General features: G+C 37.9%; 1 protein-coding gene across 1 annotated transcript; it reads left to right on the forward strand.

Annotated features, from left to right (window-relative positions):
• The first annotated feature begins 422 nt into the window (after positions 1 to 422).
• LOC104419588 (probable acyl-activating enzyme 1, peroxisomal) lies at positions 423 to 16,018 on the forward strand. Its single transcript, XM_039304587.1, is given in 4 exon segments — positions 423 to 778; positions 14,132 to 14,780; positions 15,057 to 15,485; positions 15,488 to 16,018. Coding segments are annotated over 4 exon segments (1,674 nt in total). The 5' UTR covers positions 423 to 580; the 3' UTR covers positions 15,886 to 16,018.
• Positions 16,019 to 20,472: the final 4,454 nt, after the last annotated feature.

Raw genomic sequence — 20,472 nt, forward strand, 5'->3', positions numbered from 1 at the left:
GATTAGTCATGTCTTATGAGATCTGTTTTGAGTTACTTTTATCGAAACTTCAGATTAATGATATTTCCTCAAATATCAATCTAGAACCATCTACAACAATGTGATGAAATTTAATAGTGCTCTTTTGCTCGTCATACTCCATGTTCCTCCACATTCTTGATGTTTCCTGGCTCCTTCCTCCTTCTCTCTCTCTCTCTCTCTCTCTCTCTCTCTCTCTCTCTCCCCCTCCCTCCCTCCCTCCCTCCCTCCCTCCCTCTGTCTGATATAAACATGCACGTTTAGATCGATATATAAACTTTCATTACAGGGATTAGCAGATTATTTTATGCAAGATATTTTGAGAGGTATCCAACGCGCATCCTTAAAAGGCCTTCATTAGTGCATAGTCTCCCTCCATTATAATTCTCGCAGTGAAACCCACTTCTTTCTTATTTCTTAGCCTTTTATACATATGGAAAATGGTCCAACTCAAATATTCATTTACTGGGCACGGCGACATAAATTCTCTATGCAAATGCATATGACCATGCTCACTTGTCTCGCAGGCTAGAGATCCCAAACAGACGTATAGAGAAGGATCATGGAAGGTTTGCTCCAGTGCCCTGCGAACTACGTGCCTTTGACTCCCATAAGCTTCTTAGAGAGAGCAGCTTTCGTCTATGGCAACAAGGTTTCCATAATCTACGGCAATACGAGGTACACATGGAGGCAGACCCACGAAAGGTGTTTGAAACTCGCCTCCGCTCTGACGAGATTGAATATCTCACGCGGCGATATCGTAAGTCTCTTTATCTTGTTTCCCTCGTTTTTCATTGTATCCTTGTGTTTCATGCAAATGAAACGGGGTCCTCGCTTTCTTTCTCTCTTGCTTCCATTAGCTTTTAGTTTTCCTGAAGCTCATCGTCTCAAATGGAGGGAGTAAGGTAGTTGTCAGGGTCATCCTGTGAGAAGCTATAAGCCTAAGAAAAGTGGGAAGGACAAGGATCTTTCTATATGTAGATTGTTCATCACGGTACATTCTCATCGAGCTATTATTTACAGTTTCGAGTTCATGTGCATTTGGTGAACATGAACTGTCGTTGGATCAAGTGAACGTCACACCAGATATGCATGCACCAAAGATGCCATCTAGGGTGATCGGTTCCTAGTCTAGTCTGGTTCCACCTAAGAACCAAGAATTGGATTGGGAGGACTAGTCTCAATTTTGGGACTAGGGACCGGACTGGACTGAACGGTCTAGTCCGGTCCAATAGAATCGATCATTTAGCCAAAAATAATTATAAAAAAAAAAACTACAAGAATTGCTACCATTTTAGGGCTTATTGCTATTTTTGAGAAATAAATAAATATTTTAAAAAATTTGGTCCGGTTTCCAATTCTAGAGGGGAACCGGACCGGACTGAAAATCATTGGTTCCATAAAAATGGAACCAGGAACAGACTGACGCCCCCGGGAACCGGATCAAACTGGCCGGTCCGATTCAATCCGATCTAGGCGGTTCCGGTTTGGTCGATTTGATATGACCGGTTCTTGGGTCTCTTTTTCTTTCCTCGTCCCCTTTGATAGTATATCAAGAGAAGGAGAACCCATGGAACCGTTCAATCTGCCAATTAGGTCAAGATGAAGGAGGTCAACCCCCGAGCTCCTCCATTGTCTATGTTATTTCATAGATGTCCGTATGCCGTGTGGGACAAACCATTAACATAAACAAGTGGAATGATTGGAAATACAAAGTCAAAACTATATTCCATGGACCAAAAACTTAAAAAAAAAAAAAAAAATCTAGCCTCACAAAGGAAGAATTTATAATACGTAACCGTGTTCATGTTAGTCCTACCTACGACTTGCCAAATTGAAGAGAAGGGTTTCTTAAAAAGCACATTCTTGTTTGTATGAAGTTAAAGAAACGAAGTGAAAGGATTACAAGAGGTTGGTAAAGTCAACTATTGGGTAAAAGGTCATGTTTTGTTTTTTTTTTTTTTTTTGCTTTCGCGCCAAAATTTGGAATATTATTTAAATTTTAGAAAATTATGATCAAATTATGTGTGAAGTTGTGTATCAATACTTGAGTATTTGGAAGTTTCGAGAGTTTCATATTCGAAATAGGTCAATGTGCATGAGTTGCAAGATTTAGACTAAACGAATGGAGAGAAATATAATTCAAGGCAAGCCCTAAATACATAAAAGATATAATGAATGCATCTCTGCCCTCTCTTTTCTCTCCCTCGCATCCTTCAAATCCTTTCTCTTCTTTCTTTCTTAAGTACCTGACAATCTCATTTTTTTCATTTCCAATCACCCCTACCCAACATAGTATCAAAGAGCACTCTAATCTGTAAATACAAGAACCCCTATTTTATATGCTTGTAGAAGAAAAACTAAGATCCGTTGATGTTTGGGTTTAAACTTGAGAATCCTCTCTTAATATGGTAATCTATAACATGTATAGAGCTAACAGTACAAGACCTCCGATGAAACTAAACGAGTGAAATACTAATATTATAGCTAATTTCTTGTATCTGAAAAGGATGAAATATCTAAAATGACTATAAATTGCGCCACAGACTCAAATTATTGTAATAACCTCTAGTTATTTTATATCAGTAAAAGTGAAATAATATAAATTATTTCACTCTTTTATATTAATCCATTATAACCAATATTTTCTCTACACAATATAATAATTATTAAGTAAATCATTTGAGCAGGTTGGCCCCTGCGCCTCTCTGCTTTGGAATTCTAGCCTCGTCAACGTTGACTATAAGGGGACAAACTCTCATTATCCACTTGGAAATCCTTTTTCATCTTTTTAATAATGCGAAAACCCAAGAGCTGCCATCTCATTCTTCACCCACCGACGAATAGGAGTTCCACACGTCATGAATTTTGGGTCTACAGCTAACTTCCTATTAAACCATTTTTGCTAAAACAATAAACGCATTAATCCCCCGGTTAAAAAGGTTTGCTTAATCGAAAGGCATGTTTTTTTCTTGCCTAATTTATAAAAAAAAAATTGGGTCAAAGAGGGTCCTACTTGATATCTGAATGTAAATAAATATTTTTGCACGTTTTCTTGGGGTCATGTGTTCCAACCACGCATTCACTTTATCATATTAAACTAGTGTGAAATACAAGGTAGTGGGCCCTAAATTTTGGTGTAGGCTCATGCGCAACATATTTTGTCATAAATCATGGAAAATAAGTAAACAGGCGTGTGAACCGGGAAGATGGACCTCGCGTGAATTTCTCCTTGATTTGTTGGGGGCGCAATTTACAAGTTAGAAGAATTACACCCATCACGTTATATATACTCCGCGTGATTGAATGAGTATAAAATGGGGCCAGATCTCATCATGTTCCAATCAGTCTCTTTGACTGGAAGGAGTTAAAAAGGGAGTCAACTTTTCCATCCTTAACTCGTAGGCAGTTTAATATTATCTTTCTCTTGTGAGAGAAATGGTTAAAGGGGAGTCTTACAACTTATGTGGATCCGACACTCTAGTCCTAAATTCTTCTTTTCATTGCAGTAAATCTTACAACTGATTTGGTAAGCATGATTAAACGGCGAGCTGCAATACTCTTAAGTCAATGCTGCCCATTGTTACCCGCTGATTCATTTGTTAAAATTTGTATAAGACCATCACCAATTGATCTAAAACATTTAAGCTATTATATGAAAGCATGATGTATTATTTAACTATTGTAACATTTCCCTTCATACTTAGGCTTGTATTTCACCTGAGACCAATGTATGAAATAATAATAGGCAAAGAAAAAGTTTAAAAATATTTGAACTCAAGACACCCTTTAGAGCCACTACTAGGTAGAATTCAGTGCACAATAATTTATTCCAAAAACCTTGGAATACGGTGCTTGTGTTAGAATATTTAAATAGCAAATCACGAAATCATTTAACAGCTTATACTTTTAGAACAATTATGTATGATCCCACAAAATCTCAATATAGTAGCAAAGTAGGAGGGCTTGAGTTCACATATTTCAAACTTCTATTTACCTCACAAATTACATGTTTGCAAGCTTTACGCTTAAGTTAAAGTCCAACCTCCGCGTGATGGGGAGTGTTAGAATAATTAAAAGTTAAATCATGTTTTCATCCAATTGCTTAAGTTTTTCCCACAGAAAAACATTTATTTTAGCCTTAAAACTCTCCCTTACGCAAAGGTTTGGTTCGATGATAAAGGCCTTAAGCATAGATCAACATAGTCCTATTATCAAAATCTAAGGCTTATAGATAAGGGAAATGAACGAGTGAAAAGGGCATGGTGCTGTTTTACTATAAAATCGCTCTCCTTAAATCGTCTACCGGACAATGAAAATTATCACATGTATCGGACTCCTTGTATTTCAAATTGACAGATGATTGTGAATCAAGAAAGGAACACAAACTTGATGATTAGATTCTAAAACTTACGAAATAAATCCACTAATTACAGCACATTATTTTCGAAGGATACAACCAAGCATTTCATAAACATAAGCAACTTGAATGATTGAAATAAATTACTGGGAAATGACTAAAAATAAGTAAAGTGTCTTGACAAAAGTAAAGTCTTGTTCTTCGGATGTTTGTGCATATCTTTTCCTCTTTATTGTTCTCCTTTTTATAGTCCATGGGTAGCTGGCCTTTTCTGATAAGTGTTCTCGCTCATTGAAATTTGATTTTGGTTCCATATTTTATGGTATAATTATTCCCGCCTCAGAAGCTCGACTACAATAACTAATTGACTCAGCTATATAAAAAATTTTATTGCAACTATTAGTTAATACCTTTGCTAATTGTTCCTATCTAAGAGTTTGACTGCAATAATTGTTTCCGTTATTTTTATCCTTACAGTCGATTTGATTTCAGCCAAGTTTCGCGAGCCGATGTTAATGTTTCTCAATTCCATCGACATCGATTTGACCCACATCGGCTTGACTATTCCCACCTTGTCCACTTAATCCCGTTAACTTCTCACGACCATTGTTGGCGTTTAACCACTGACTGTATTTATAGTGAATATCATATCGCATATGCTCATTAACATACTGTTTACTCCTTCCTTAGTGACACCCTACATAATTATTAATCGGTCAATATTCATAATCGGCCTTGACCTTGTTTAGTTGACTACGGCTCGACTTAAAAGATTGCTCTTCGTCTCAATGTGTTTAGCACTGTCTCATCAAAGCCATAAAGCCATAGGTGATGTAAAGTTAATGGCATCAACTCTTATGAAATTGACATCAAAGTTGACATTTTTAGGTTGCTAATAGTGACAGATTAAATCTAATATTTTAACCGTTTTACATATATCTGACTTCTGTTCTGTTAAAAAAAAAAACATATGTCTGACTTCCTTCTTTTAATGGACCCATTACACTAATTAATATAGATAAGCAACGCACTAAGGAGTTTTACCCTATATGGATGCAAACCACCATTGCATTTCCAAGACCCAATACCCTTGCTTTTCCATCCAAAATGACACACAATCCAGGAGATGCATAATAAGACTTTCGGGGAGTTTTTTTTCCTAATGATCACAATTATCGAATTTCTACCTTTTATCCTTCGTTTTATGTGATCATAAAGAAGAAATTATCAAGACAATAATCATGTCGAGTTAGAATTCGTGGTTTCAAAAGAAAGAGAGAAAAAAATGGGCTTTCAGCTGGTGAAAGCTGATGCGCATGCATGCGTAAGTGTATGACTTAAGAACACGCATGCATGGCATCGACACCCGCTGCACATTTTCTTCAATGTATTCTCGTCTTATCTTTTAGACTTCCCTGTGTGGTACTTCGAAATGACAACACTGATTGTACTTTCATTATATTGTACTCTCCTCGGCTATATAATATTTTATGAAGAGTAAGATATAAAAGGAGAAGATATAAAATGCTAAAATTAGATATTCGAAAGAGAACTAGTTGGATACAAAGTCATAATCCATACTGGATTCCCAAAGGTATTGATAGTGGAGCATTCAAATGAAATCCGTCCCATCGTGTCACTACTCGCCTAGGTTTTGGCTCTTTCCTCGTTTACTAAGTCAGTCTTCAATATTCTAACATTTTCAAGCAAAAAAATTTAAGAAAGTTGTGTATACTTATTATTTGGGAAAATTACTCAATCAATCTTGAATCTATTATATAAATGTCAATTAAGTGACAAACTTTTCAAGCTTGCCATTTTAGTCATAAGTTTTTACATGAAGTTTTTTTTGTAGTCCTCTTGATCAATTTCTGATGAAAATAACTGATGTGATTGTTCAATCATTACCGGCTATGCTATATGCAGAGCATTTAGAATACTCACTTTGGTGGGGACGATGCACGAAATCGTTGTGGTGGGTTCTACGTAATCAGATAAGGCATGGAATGAGACTTTTTTTTTTTTTTTTTGGTAGGACATGGAATGAGACTTGTCTATTCCCTTTTTTGCGGGTAAGGATTGCGGCATTTTCTTCATCTCGCACTCATTATTATCAGAAGGCAAGCTTCAGCGAAGTTTGACAAAAACCCTTAAGAATCGAATGAATGCCTATCATCATCTTGTGGGTAGCGACAAATCTTGATGCTTTCCATGGCCATCAAGATCTGACTTGATAAAAAGCTTGGGGGTGCTGTTCCATTACGTAAGTGTTCTTTCTAGAAAGAGGGTTGGACGGTAATGGCGTGTAGATCGTGGAAGATACGTGCCTCTTCCATGTGCGGTTAGATCTAAAGTCAGAGGCCAAAGTTATTTTGGTGATCTGATCATGGCGATGACTCACGAGGAAGTCGTCTAGGGCCCATTAACTTGGGATGTACGTTGATTTTCTAGATATTATCATTCAGAAGTATTATCACTTGATAATATCTGAGAAAATTTTCTAACATTTAGTTTGTGTTAAAATAAAGTGGAAATGAGAATTGGAGAATTTTTGAATTTTTGCATATTTCTCTATGTAATGATATTAATAATACATGAGCCTATTTATAGGCTATTCTAGAAAACTATATAAAGCAACAAAATATTACAATATCAAATACAATCAATTAATATCAAACAAGGATGATAATATCTCTAACAATATATTTAACATCCCCTCTCAAACTCAAGGTGATATAGAAGAGGTTAGCTAAAGGAAAAGTGTCAAAAAATCTTAAACCTTTTGTCTTTGTGCCGATTTAGTCCTAAACAATTTTTTTGGTACCGATTTAGTCCTAAACCTTTTTAGGTTGTGTCGATTTAGTCTTTCCGACCAATTTTGGCCGAATTTTGCTGACTGGACGCCGGCCGGCTGACGTGGCCTGATCGGCGCTGACGTGGACAACTTTTAATAATATTTTAATATATTTTGAATTTTTTTCTTTTTTTCTTTTTTCTTCTCCTCTTCTTCCACTAGCCGGTCGCCGGACCTCAGCGACCGGCCAGAGGTGACGGTCGGCAAGGTCAAGGTCGACCTCGCCGGCCACCTCACTAGTGGCCGCCCTCGAGGCTGGGCGGCGAGGGCAAGCCCTACCAACTCGCCGGATATGGCGGCGGGTTGGTGAAGTGACAAGCAGCGGTGGACGGTAGCGTTGCGGTGGTGGTCTCGCGTGGCAGGGTTTCCTCGGCTTGGCCGGGAGAGGACTCTCTCTTTCTTTCTTGATCTTCTCTCTCTCTCTCTCTCTCTCTCTCTCTCTCTCTCTCTCTCTCTCTCTCTCTCTCCGAGGTCTCGCCCAAATCAAATGCCCTCAGATCTCGAACCCAATCCTTGAAGAACAATCCAGGTTGTGCACAGCAAACAAAGGAAGGTTGGGGATGGAGCTTGTGCGACGGACGACCGTGAGCTTCCGGCCTGGTCCGACCAACGCAAGGCACAAAAAAGGACCGAGGCCTACTAGAGCTTTGGCGCTTGAAACCAGGCATGGCCGTAGGCCGACGGCCGTGGCTCAAGTGCGGTGGTCGGAGGTCTACCCCTCCGACTCTCTCCCCCTGCTCGAACCCCCTCACTTGCCAGATTCGGCGAGTTGGCGGGGCTGGCCCTCGCCGGCCATGGGCAAGGCCACCCTCGTGGCCCCGGCAAGGTGTCGACCTCGCCGGCCGTCGCCTTTGGCTGGTCGCCGAGGTCCGGCGACCGACCGGAGGAAAAAGAGGAGAAGAAAAAAAAAAAAAAAAAAAATTAAAAAATTAAAAAATATTAAAATATTATTAAAAATTGTCTACGTCGGCGTCGATCAGGCCACGTCAGTCAGCCGATGTCCAATCACCAAAATCCGGCCAAAATTGGCCGGAAAGGAATGAATTGGCGCAACCTAAAAAGGTTTAGGGCTAAATCGGCACCAAAAAAAGGTTTAGGACTAAATCGGTACAAAGACAAAAGGTTTATGACTTTTTTTGGCACTTTTCCCGTTAGCTAAAGTTTGGAGAAATGATCTTGAAAACATCCAGGTGGACATGTCTTAATGAAAATATTAGCTATCTAATCAACTAATGATGTGGGAACAAGATATGACATGGAAAAAAAGGTGGGAACGAGATGAACAATATCAGAGCGTATGAAATGACAATTTACTTCAATATATCTGGTACTCTCATGGAAAACATTGCTATGTGCTATTTGGATAGCACTCCGGTTATTGCAATAAATGATCGCTGCACCATCACGAGGGACTGTCATGTCTTCTAATAACATCCACAACCATAGTAATTCTGATGTTGTATCAGTAAGGGCACGATATTCTGTTTCTATAATAGATCAAGCGACAATAGTCTATTTCTTACTATGAGGAAATAAGGGAGTTTCCTAAGAAGAAATAGTAGCTTGTAGTAGAGGGATGATCAAGAGGCACTGCCCTACTCAGCATCAGAATAAGTCATCAACTCTAAGGTTGAGTTAGCAAAAAAGTGAAGACCATGAAATAAGTACCCTTGACATAGCGAAGAATTCAAAGAACATCAACAGAGTGAGTCATTCATAGCACGGTCATGAATTGACTTACAATATGAATAGCATAAGCGATGTTAGGATGAGTAATAGTGAGGTACACAAGATTGCCAGCCAGTTGTCGATAAAGCATATGATTCAAAAGAGGAGTCTCATCTTTATGATTAAATATTGGCATTAGTCTCAATAAGAGTTGTGGCAATCCTGTTATCAGTAAATCCAGCCCAGGAAAGGAGATTAGTAGCATATTTCTTTCAAGAAAGATAATAGCTGAAGGAATCTGAAGCATCTCCAAGCCTAAAAAATTACTGAGTCGATCAAAATCTTTCATTTCAAGCTATTGACTCAAATACTTTTGTAGTTTCGTAATACTGATACAATCATCACCAGTAATAACTATGTCATCAATATATAAGAGTATCATACCAATGAGATGTTCATTGAACAAATAGAGCATTGTCATAAGGACAAGATGTAAATCCATGGTGTTCCGTGGTGAAACTAAATTGGGAATACCATGCACAATGAGCTCGGTTCGGTCCATATAATGCTCTGTGTAGTCAACACACTTTATTAGAAGTGTGAGTGTATTCAAGAGGAGGCTTCATATAAATTTCCTCAGTAAGATCCCCATTTTAAAAAATGCATTTTTTACATCTATTTGAAACAGAGGTCATCACTTAATAGCAACAACAGGAAGGAGGCTACAAGCAAAAATAAGACGTACAGCTGGAGCAAATGTCTCACCACAATCAATGCCATGCTCTTGAGTGAAGCCTTTTGCTAGTAGTCTAGCTTTGTAGCGTTCCACCATACATTATGCCTTCATTTTGATCTCGTATACCAATTTGCAACCTATAGCCAACTTTTCTAGAGGCAAACAATCAAATCCCAAGTACGAGATTTTTCTAATGCTTGCAACTCATCTGCCTTTGCTTGCTACCAAAGAGGATTAGTACTAAACTTCTCTATATGTGTGAGGCTCGTGAAAAGAAACAATAGTAGAATAACAGTGAAAATCACGAAGTCGAACATAAGCCTAACTTACATGAGTGGAATGACAAACAAGAGAAGAAGGAATGTCTAAGGGTGGAGAATCCATGGATGGCACAAACCTGTCAGGAGCAGCCGAAGTAGGATTAGTAGAGATGTTTGCATCAAGATTAGGAAGGACAATTCCAAAGAGGAAAATTCAAGTGTGTTATCTTTAGGAAATAAATGAGTAGAAGGATTAATGAAGAAGCAAATAGTTGGAGAGGAAGCAAAAGGACAAAGATGAGAATATCTCATGTTCCTAAAGGGTAACATAGATACGCAAAGTTGATTTGAGATAGGATCCCAACATCTATACCCTTTATGCTCAATGCCATATCCAAGAAGGCGGCATAAATGAGCATGAGATTCTAATTCCGTGCATTCGTTAGGAAGAATATGCAGAAAACATGCTCTTCCAAAGATTTAAAGTAGATTGTAATTTGGAACACTGTCATATAAGTGCTAGTAAGGAGAAATATTACCTATAGTAGGTGATGGAATACAATTGATAGTATACACAGCAGTATGATAAATCTCTCCCTAAAACTGTTCTGGACAAGATGCTAAGATTAGAAAAGTGTGTATGATATCTAAGATGTGCCTATGTTTACGTGTTGCTTGATCATTTTGTTGAGAAGTCCCTGCAAGAACGATGAATGATAGTGCCATTCTAAGAAAGAATTCTAAGGAACTCTTGGTCTCTATGTTACATGGCATTTTTAGTACAAAAAACTTTAATATCTCGAGAATATTGTGTCTTGGTCATGGCAACAAAATTTCTATAGATATGAGTGATTTCAAATCAATTCTTCATAAAATAAAGTCATGTATAACCGAAATAATCATCCTTAAAAATCACAAAATAACGAGATCCTCCCATAATGGGAATAAGAGATAATCCCCAAATATTAAAGTGAACTAGATTAAAGGGAGCATAAGAGACAAATTCACTAATATTGAACAATAAAGCATGATATTTCCCCACCTTACAATGCAAGCATCAAAAGTTTTATTGTCAATAGAACCTAAATAACCACTTAAAATCAAAGGACCTAAACTAGAGAAAGAAGGATGTTCCAATTGAGAATGCCAAGTTTCAGATAATACTGTGGTAGCGAAATGAGTGAAGGAGTTGGGAAGCTTTAACAAAACAAGATCAAACAAACATTCTACTTTACAGCTTATCCCAATTGTCTATCTTGTCCATGGATCCAGCACACGACAACCATTCGAAGAGAAATGAATGTCAAAACCAAGTTCACATAACTATCCCATAAATATCAAGTCTAGTGAGATTTTGTGAATCATAAATATATCAGGCAAGGACAGTTTGGACTTCGAAACATGCCTTGTTTGACTAACTATCATCTAAGAGTTACTAGTTGTATGAATACTAGGCACTTGCAACGTATATGATTTTGACTTGAATAAATTGGAATTAGAAGTCATGTGATTATAGTAGGCAGAATCAAAGAACCATGAATCAAAATTACCTAGGGTGACTGACAAAGTAGAAGGGTTAGGTATAAATGAGCTAAAAGTACTAGATTCTAGAATAATAGAACAAATTGTGGACAGAAGATCATCCAATGACAGAGTGACAAATGAACTGTTAGAAGATTCCTCAATGGTAGCATCAGTGACAGATAAATGTGTATGCGGACCTCTAAATCGAGATAGATTGTTGCTTCTCATAGGTTACTTAGGTTGTAACCGATAACGATGGCATGCATAATGACTAGGTGGACAGCGATGCATACAATAAGGCTTGCACCATGAGGAGGAACCATAAGTGGCAAATATTACATCTTTAGGAGTGGAGACTAATAGAATAGCACATTGCGCCTTTAAAGTAGTAGCAAGTTGAGTCTTCTCTATCAACAATTTCGAGGCAACTGCCTCAAGATGAGGTAAAGGATCCTAATGTCGAAGTGAATCTTGCATTGATCTAAAATCATCATTAAGTGCCATAGAAAATGCATAACACACATATGATCTTGACATTCGACAAACTAACAAGCATTAGAAGTCACCTCCCATTCAGGGTTTGACAAAGCTAGTTGATCGCATATAGCATGCATGGAAGATAAAAAAATTGTTAATAGACTGACCTGCCTCTTGACACATAAGAAGTAAATTCCCTAGGAGTTGATACTAATGACCAATGTCTAATGCGGAGTAACAATTGGCAAGAAGATCCCAGGCTTCCTTTGTTGTATTTAGGCGATCGCACTAAAGTCTGATAGATGAAATCGAAGTGTTTTGAAACCATGTGAGTATCTGATGATTCTTGCAATCCCACTCCTTTAAACGTTTAATAAATTGATCATTGGTTTATCAATTGCCTGCATAGGCTCACAAATATTTCTAACAACGTAACACCAAAGCCTACATGCTCTTAAACTCAATACTTCTTGAACCCATAAAATATAGTTTGATCCATTTCGGCTTGAATAAGTACCAAGATTTCTAATTTATCCATGATATGTAATACACCATTATAAACCAATAGATTCTATAAGGAATTCAAAGAAAATTGGTACAGAGCTTAAAATAGATTCAGGATGTTGAAATACCTCAGGAATCAATTTGAAATGCCAAAAATCAATCCAAAACAGTTCAAATCGATTGGTCTACGATAGTCAACACGGGTCAACAATAATAATTTTAGGATGACATGATAGACAACTTGGCTAAGGGGTGGCACTTGAAAGGGCTAGTAGAACACCTAGAGGGGGTGAATAGGTATGAAAACAGATTTTTATGAAATGCAGTAAAAATGCTTTACTTTTAAACTGAGTTTGGTTGACTACAAGCTTTGCAGAAGGATTCAGACTTTAACAACTATTTCAAAATACAAAAGTATATCGTAGCAAATAAAGTAAAGTAAAGGAGTTCAGGGAAGAGAAAAATAAACGCAAGATTTATAGTGCTTCGGCTGAGATCAAGTTTACATTTACTCTCTCACGCTGATAGCCTTTTCGATTGGATTCCATTATGAATAGAAAGATAATGTTACAGCCTTGTGATCTCGACTTTTCAGTGAGGTGATTCTACTACTCTCACAAAATCACTCTTTAGAGTTTCTCTCTTTCAAATACAAGTTTAAGCACTAAATGATGAAGGACAAGTGATTTGGAAGCTTCAAACTTTGGAATTCTTCTTTCACGCTCTTCTTCAAATGACATGAAAATCTCCTTAAACACTCCTCTATGCCTTTTCAACTGTTGGCACTTTCTAAAGGAATTCTTCCAATCTACCCATTGGATAGAATCAATCAATGAGATCTCGAGTCGTTTGAAGATTGAGATGAAAGCCCGTCAATCTTGTTTGCCCATACAATCATGATTTTGGTTTTCATAAGTAGATTCTTTTCAAATAAGCTTGTCTTCCAAAATGATTTGCTGTTTCCAAATTGATTTCAATAAGGATAACCAATATGGTAGGTGATATTTCCAACCAGAAAGCCTAATATATCTTGTACATATTGAAATCTTGAAGGAAGAAAAATAATCCTGAGTTTGATTAAGTTTTCATTCTTGTGTTCAGTCTGGAATTTGTCAGAGTGGGCAGACTTTTAATATAAGATAGACTTTGACACATAAATCTAGTATTCTTCATAATAGAACTTAGATAAGTTTTGTCAGTTTCAAAATATCATAGGAGTTTTCTCCAACAGCGCTGACATGGATGATGACTTTAGAAAATGACACGGCAGACAACTTGGTTGAAAAGTGGCATTGGCGTGGAAGATGACATCACTTGTTCAATGGACGCAGCGAATTAAGTGCGAGGGGTGAGTGGATCTCACGCGCAAAGGACTTGGGCGGCGCATGAGGGCATGTAAAAGGGACCGGGTGACTTTGCATACTGGGTTGGAGTCGTCGGAGGATAAGAAACCTGTTTCTGGTAGATTTTGTTTATAATATCCAACTATTGCTTCGAAAAAAGCACTTAAGGCAACGGCGTTGGCGGCCCGTGACATGGCGACGCATGGTGGCGCGTGCGACAAATTCCCGAGTCTTTTGGTGACGAATTTTCAAAGTCTGACTCGTCTGAGGGCAACGAACTGATGATGGGATTTGTTTTTTGAAATGAGCAACAAGATTACCTGAACAACAATCAGTGGCGGCGATTCGATGACGTTATGCTCACGATTCTTTGTTATGTTAATGCAGGTTGCAGCTATGGCACCAAACGTCCCTGCACTGTATGAGCTCCACTTCGCGGTTCCAATGGCAGGCGCGACTCTTTCCGCGCTCAACGTAAGCCTTGACGAGCACGCTTTGACGATCATTCTTCACCAATTACGACCCAAAATCATCTTCGTCGACTCCGAGCTCGTACAACTCGTCTCCAAAGTCATCCACAACAAGAACAACACGCACCTCCTAGAGAACCACCACGATCACCAGCCACTCCTTGTCACAATCCGCGACGTCTCGCTGGACTGTCGAACCCAATGGGATCTTGAGGTTCGAGAGTATGAACAAACCGTAGCTATGGGAGAGAGCGATTTCCAAGCCATGGGTCCGACCAATGAGTGTGACCCCATCTCAGTCAATTTCACTTCGGGGTCGACGGGGACGCCCAAGGCAGTGGCGTACAGCCACCGAGCGGTGTACTTGAACTCTCTAGGGCTGATCCTCCGATATAACATGGGGAAGTCGCCTGTGTTCCTGTGGACGGTGGACATGTTCAGGTGCAATGGGTGGTGCTTCACTTGGGCGATGGCAGCGCTCGGCGGTGTCAATGTGTGTATTAGGAACGTGTCGGCAAAGATCATCTTCGACTCCGTTCAGCTCCACAAGGTCACCCATCTCTGTGGTAATGGTCCGGTTTCGTTTACTTTGATGTGGAGAGTCCTGTTGCATCATGAGCATGACATATTAAACGGAATCAAAGGATAACATATCATTCTCATTAAGAAATAGATGAGTAGGGTTGAGATATGTGGATAGTGCGGTATAAATATAATCAAATATTTGGGAGGATGCCTACGCTTTTTGAAACATGTCATATGAAAGTATGGATGATGTTAGGTTCATGCAAAATCACCCATGAAAAAGAAGAATTTTCTTCTTCTTTTTTCCCTTTCAACAGGTAAACCCACTATCCTAAATATGATTGCTGATTCCCCACCGGTCGAACAAAAGCCACTGCCTTCCGTGGTGGACGTAATCATCGCCGGCGCATTCCCGACGAATCCCGTTCTCAAGAGAGTCCAAGAGCTTGGGTTCAACATTGTCTACGGATATGGCATGACGGAAGCCCTAGGGCCCGCCCTCATCAGACCTTGGAGGTCATCGCAACACCACCACCATGATGACAACGGCAACGACCGCGACGATCATAACCTGAAATGCAGAGAAGGGCTCCACAACATCACATTGGAAGCTGCTGATGTCAAGGACCCGACCACCATGCAGAGCGTTCCAAGCGATGGGGAAACAATCGGAGAAGTCATGCTCCGAGGGAACACCCTCATGGCAGGCTACTTGGGCGACGCGGAGGCAACGCAGAAGGCATTTTCTAGGGGTGGTTCAGGACCGGGGATGTTGGGGTGCGGCACACGGATGGTTGCATAGAGATGAAGGACCGAGCAGGGGACGCCATAGTCTTAGGGAAGGAGGTGATCAGCACATTGGACATAGAAGCCATCTTGTCGAGCCACCCGAAAGTTAAGGAAGTCGCTGTTGTTGCTCAAAATGACGTTGTTGCGGGGCAAGTCCCATGTGCATTTGTGAAGTTGAAGGAAGGGAAGTGTTCCAACGCCGAGGAGATATTAGAGTTTTGTGCGGAGCAGCTGCAAAAGGCGGCAATGGTTCCAAAGACGGTGTGGTTCGGGGACTTGCCGATGAATTCCACTGGCAAGGTGCAGAAGTCTGTGCTGAGAGAGAGAGCCAACGCAATTGAGAAGCAATGTCCATAGAAGGAGCACAGCTTCATAAGAACCAAAACATCAAGAAAATTAGTTGCGAATTGTGTCTTTTTGTGTTATTTGTCCTGTAATTTCATATTTCGAATTGTCACTGAGAAATGATTGCGTAACAGTCTTTAATGTACTATGAGAATAACAATTCATTATGGATTATAAAAAATTAAATCACATATACTTATAAATTGTCATGGAATCCACTTGTTTAATAACTTATGCTTACGATAGGTTGTTATTCTTACAGTGCCCGCAAGAACTATTATGTTAGCAAAACCATTTCTGTAACTTTGATGTAAGCATATGTTTAAGTTTCTTTCTTTTTTTAGTCAACCTTTCTAGCTAGAATTTAACTGTTCATTTGTAGTTACTCTATGAAAGCAGAGGATTCAATCTTAGATATCATTGACATGACCGTTCTCCTATTTGAAAGATACAGTCTCTTATTGTGAAAATATGGGACAAGCGAATGGATAGTAGGCAGAAAGAAGGAAATGGATCGGATACCAGATTTATGTGGTTCGATTTGACTTTTGGAATCTATATTCATGAGGAAACCAATACAAGATTTCATTTTGAAAATAAGCGATATAATGGAGATTAAAATTGCTCTTGTACTCTTTACCAAAAAAAAAAAAATTGCTCTCGTACCTTTACCAAAAAAAAAAAATTGCTCTCGTACTCAAATAGTCTTTCAATATTTTCAATCTTCCAATTACACTCAATAACCCATTCAATATTTAGCCTTTCATAATTCTTAATGAAATCTCACTCAAAGAACTATACAAATTCCACTTATAATAATTTAACTAGCTAAATCACTAAGTAAAACACAATTTCTTCGAGCTCTTTTGTGTAGTCTCTGAGCACTCTCCCGCCGTCTTTTCACTTCCTCTTCGTGATTAATAGAGGAAGCTCAAGGGGGAAAGAGGAAGGAACAGGACGCGGAGAAATGGCCATGCTCATGATTGCACTTCATCTTATCTTTCTTTGTCTTCATGGTGGCCCTCTCTTTTCTCTCTTTGACCCATACAATGAATGCCCATCACTGCACTCTTCTTCGTACACGCCGACTGCCATGCGTTCTTTGAAGGAATCTAAAAGGTAACGTGAGATACTTTGACACATGATGGGAATGCATGCGATTAGAATTGAAAGAAATATCAAACGATTTCTGGGTGGAAAGTTTGACCTATGTAGGAAATTTGATTTCAAGGATAATGAGATGATCGAGGCATGCTGCTATTGGAATGAGTCTGACGAACACGCTGTACTGGGATCGGGAGTAGGAATTTGGATCTTTTAAAAAGAACTTTGCTAAGAAGACGGTACTGTTATTTGTAATTAATGACGGTGCAATTTTGTCCGTATATTTGTTTTGCAAGTTCATGGCAACTGGTTAATCTTGTGGAAGAATTTAAATATAGATACACACACCTTTAATTACTTCTACAGTGGAAGCTAAAGAAAATATGAAAAAAAAAAAGCCAAAGAAAAGAAAGGATTATGGCACCGTAATATTTTTTTTTTCTAATTAGTTATTACGTTAAAACAGTATATAAAAATACTAATGTCGTTGACTAGTCACTGTTAAATAGTGGTGTGGTGTTACCGTGGAGTCTTACGTTGCTTTTTCAACAAATATCAAACAGAAAAAAAATGTATAAAAAAAACCCTAGTCACATAACCCTCGAGGGCACTCAAGAGAATTTAAATGATTTTCACTCACTTGGAAATTGGATCAGATAGGTTGCCATAGGTATTCTCAAAATATAATATGTAATTAAGGAAGAAATAATTATTGTACTTATTATTGTTTTGTTTTGAAGAAAATTACTTTGCTACAAAATTTTCTAATTCATAAGAATCGTTGTAGAGTCAGGTGTCATGTGGTTATGTGTTATTGAATTATTCTTTTTTGACTTTATTTTTTGACTCATGACATCCTAAGATTGATCTTGTAACTTGTTAAGTCCTTGCACATCTTCATATATGAGATTCAAATGAATGGATTTTTTTTTTTGTTTATTAATTCATTATACATATTTAGGTCTTTTTTTTTTTAAATTATTATCATGCATTACCAATATCACTGATCCTAATTCTAGTCAATAGAGAATCCTTTTGGAGTGACTAGATTTGAGCAAAAAGAATGAGAAGCCGTTCAAAAGCACAATAATTTCGTAATTAGTCTCAAAGCTAATATTTGTTGTGTTTTTTTTCCATATTAAAAAAAAAAATTAAATTGATCTTTCGAATGACATTAACTATTCTTTTTTTTTTTTTTTTTTGCTAGGGATTATATTATTCTGCTTGTGAGTATCTATATTTTGGTATTCGATTTATTCTAAAATTTTGTGTTTTTTATGTTTTTTTTTTCTTAGGGTTAATATCCTGAAAAACCCTAAACTGGTACACTTGTGACAAATTTATCCTGATTGATCATAAAAAACTATAAACTGGTACATTTATGACAAATTTATCCAAAACTAATTTATTCGATCGCAAAAAAATCCAAACCGGTAAATTTGTGACAAATATACCCTTCGCTAAATTGGATTAATACCACAAAAAAATCACAAAAATTGTAAACTGTGACAAACGTAGTGTAAAATCCCAAATTGGTATACTAGTCAACTATCACATGTCATTTAATTTAATAATTTGACAGTAAAATTTAACGATAACTAACAGAGGGTAAATTTGTCACAGGTGTATCAATTTGAGATTTTTCAAGGTATTAACCTTTTTTTCTTATGAAGGAATCTGATGGGATTTTAAAGTAAGATTTTCCAATTATAATTTTTTTTTAAAGGAAACCATTTAAATAGGTTAACAGGTTTCCTTGAAAAAATTTGTGGTGGAGAACCAACCGTTGGAAGCTAACGGCACGGTTACACAATATTTTCCCTTAAAAAAATTCTGCAGCAGATGCACGTATCGGGACTCACTATGGAGTGGCAAAGTCCGACTTTTGTACAGATTCCCAACCACACCCCCCCCGGTGGACTTCCGAGTTTTGGAGGTATAGACCAGCTAGTCTTTGAGTATATATATTTAAGACTAAAGTCGTCATAAGATTTAATCTTCACCTCTCAATGCCTGTTTCCTGTTCTCCAAGTGAAAAAGAATAGGGAAAAGTATAAAAAAAGTCTTAAACTTATTGCATTTGTGCCAATTCAATTATAAATTTTTTAATTGGACCAATTTAATTAAAGGCATTTTTCACATTAGTACCAATTTAGTCCATCTAGTCAATTTATGTTGTAAATTATTAATATAGATATCGGTCATCGTATGTGGCACAATCAACGCTGACATGAACATTTTTAATAATATTTTAATTTTTTTGAATTTTTGAATTTTAAGATAATTTTTTTCTCTTTTTCCCTCTCACTCTTCTTTGCTTTCTTTTTGCCGATGGCCATCACTAGCCACTGGCCACAACCATGGCCAGTGAGGGTTGGCCTCGCCTGGGTTGCCCTTGCTGACTGCAGATGATGGTTGGTCTCTCTGAACCGCCCTTGGGTGAGGGCGAGCGCCAGCCATCCAGGCACGACCAGACGAGGCCCTAGTGAGGCCAACCATCACCTAGACCAAGGCGGCCTCTCCATGCCTCGCCTCACCTAAGCAAGGGTTTGCCTTGCTAGGGCTCACCTAGGCAATGGTCGGTTGTGAGATCTAGCAAGGGGCCTCTCTAGTCACGCCTAGACAGTTGACACTCACCCTCACTTAGGGGCGCCTTGGCGAGACCGACCATCGCCTGTGGTCGATGAGGGTGACACAAGCGAGACCAACCTTTGCCAACCATGGCTGTGGCCAATGGCCGACAATGGCCACCTGCAAAAAGATAAGGCAAAGGAGAGGGAGAGGAAAAAAAAGAAGAATAAAATAATTATTTTAAAAATTCAAAAAATTAAAGAAAATATTACAATATTATTACAAATATCCACATTAACACCAGTCATGCCACGTAGTACGGCTAGCATCTACGTCAACAATTTCAAGCCTAAATTGGCCTAATAGATTGGATTGGTACAAATGTGAAAAAATTTATGACTAAATTGATCAAATTAAAATATTTAGAACTGAATATGTACCAATGTAATAGGTTTAAAACTTTTTTGGTACCTTTTTCTGAAATAGTACAAATAATTCTATACAATTGATTAGTTTCTAATAAATTTCGACACTCTACATATTCCAATGAATATCAAGTAACCAAATCACTAAGGCCCATACTATTACAAATTGCCCTGGTTAGAAATTTATAATATGGTAATTCAAATGGAATATCGAACCAAAATGATAAACTTTGTTTACCATCACAGCCGCCTGAGTAATCTTAAGTGTTGGTTCGTTTTTTATCATTTAAAAAAGGGAAAAACAACCTTTTTTGTTTTTCGTCAAAATTTTACAATATCATTCTAGCTTAAAAAAAATTATGTATCAATATTGAGAAAATTATCAAATCAATAATTCTTATTGTATGAATGTCAACTCAATTTTAAAATTCTGAATTTCGTTAATATAATTTAAAACCTTTATGCCAAATTCCAATAGAACTCTTTTGGTCAATTGCCA

This window comes from Eucalyptus grandis, chromosome 11 (assembly GCF_016545825.1).
Source record: "Eucalyptus grandis isolate ANBG69807.140 chromosome 11, ASM1654582v1, whole genome shotgun sequence".
Classification (NCBI taxonomy): Eukaryota; Viridiplantae; Streptophyta; class Magnoliopsida; order Myrtales; family Myrtaceae; genus Eucalyptus; species Eucalyptus grandis.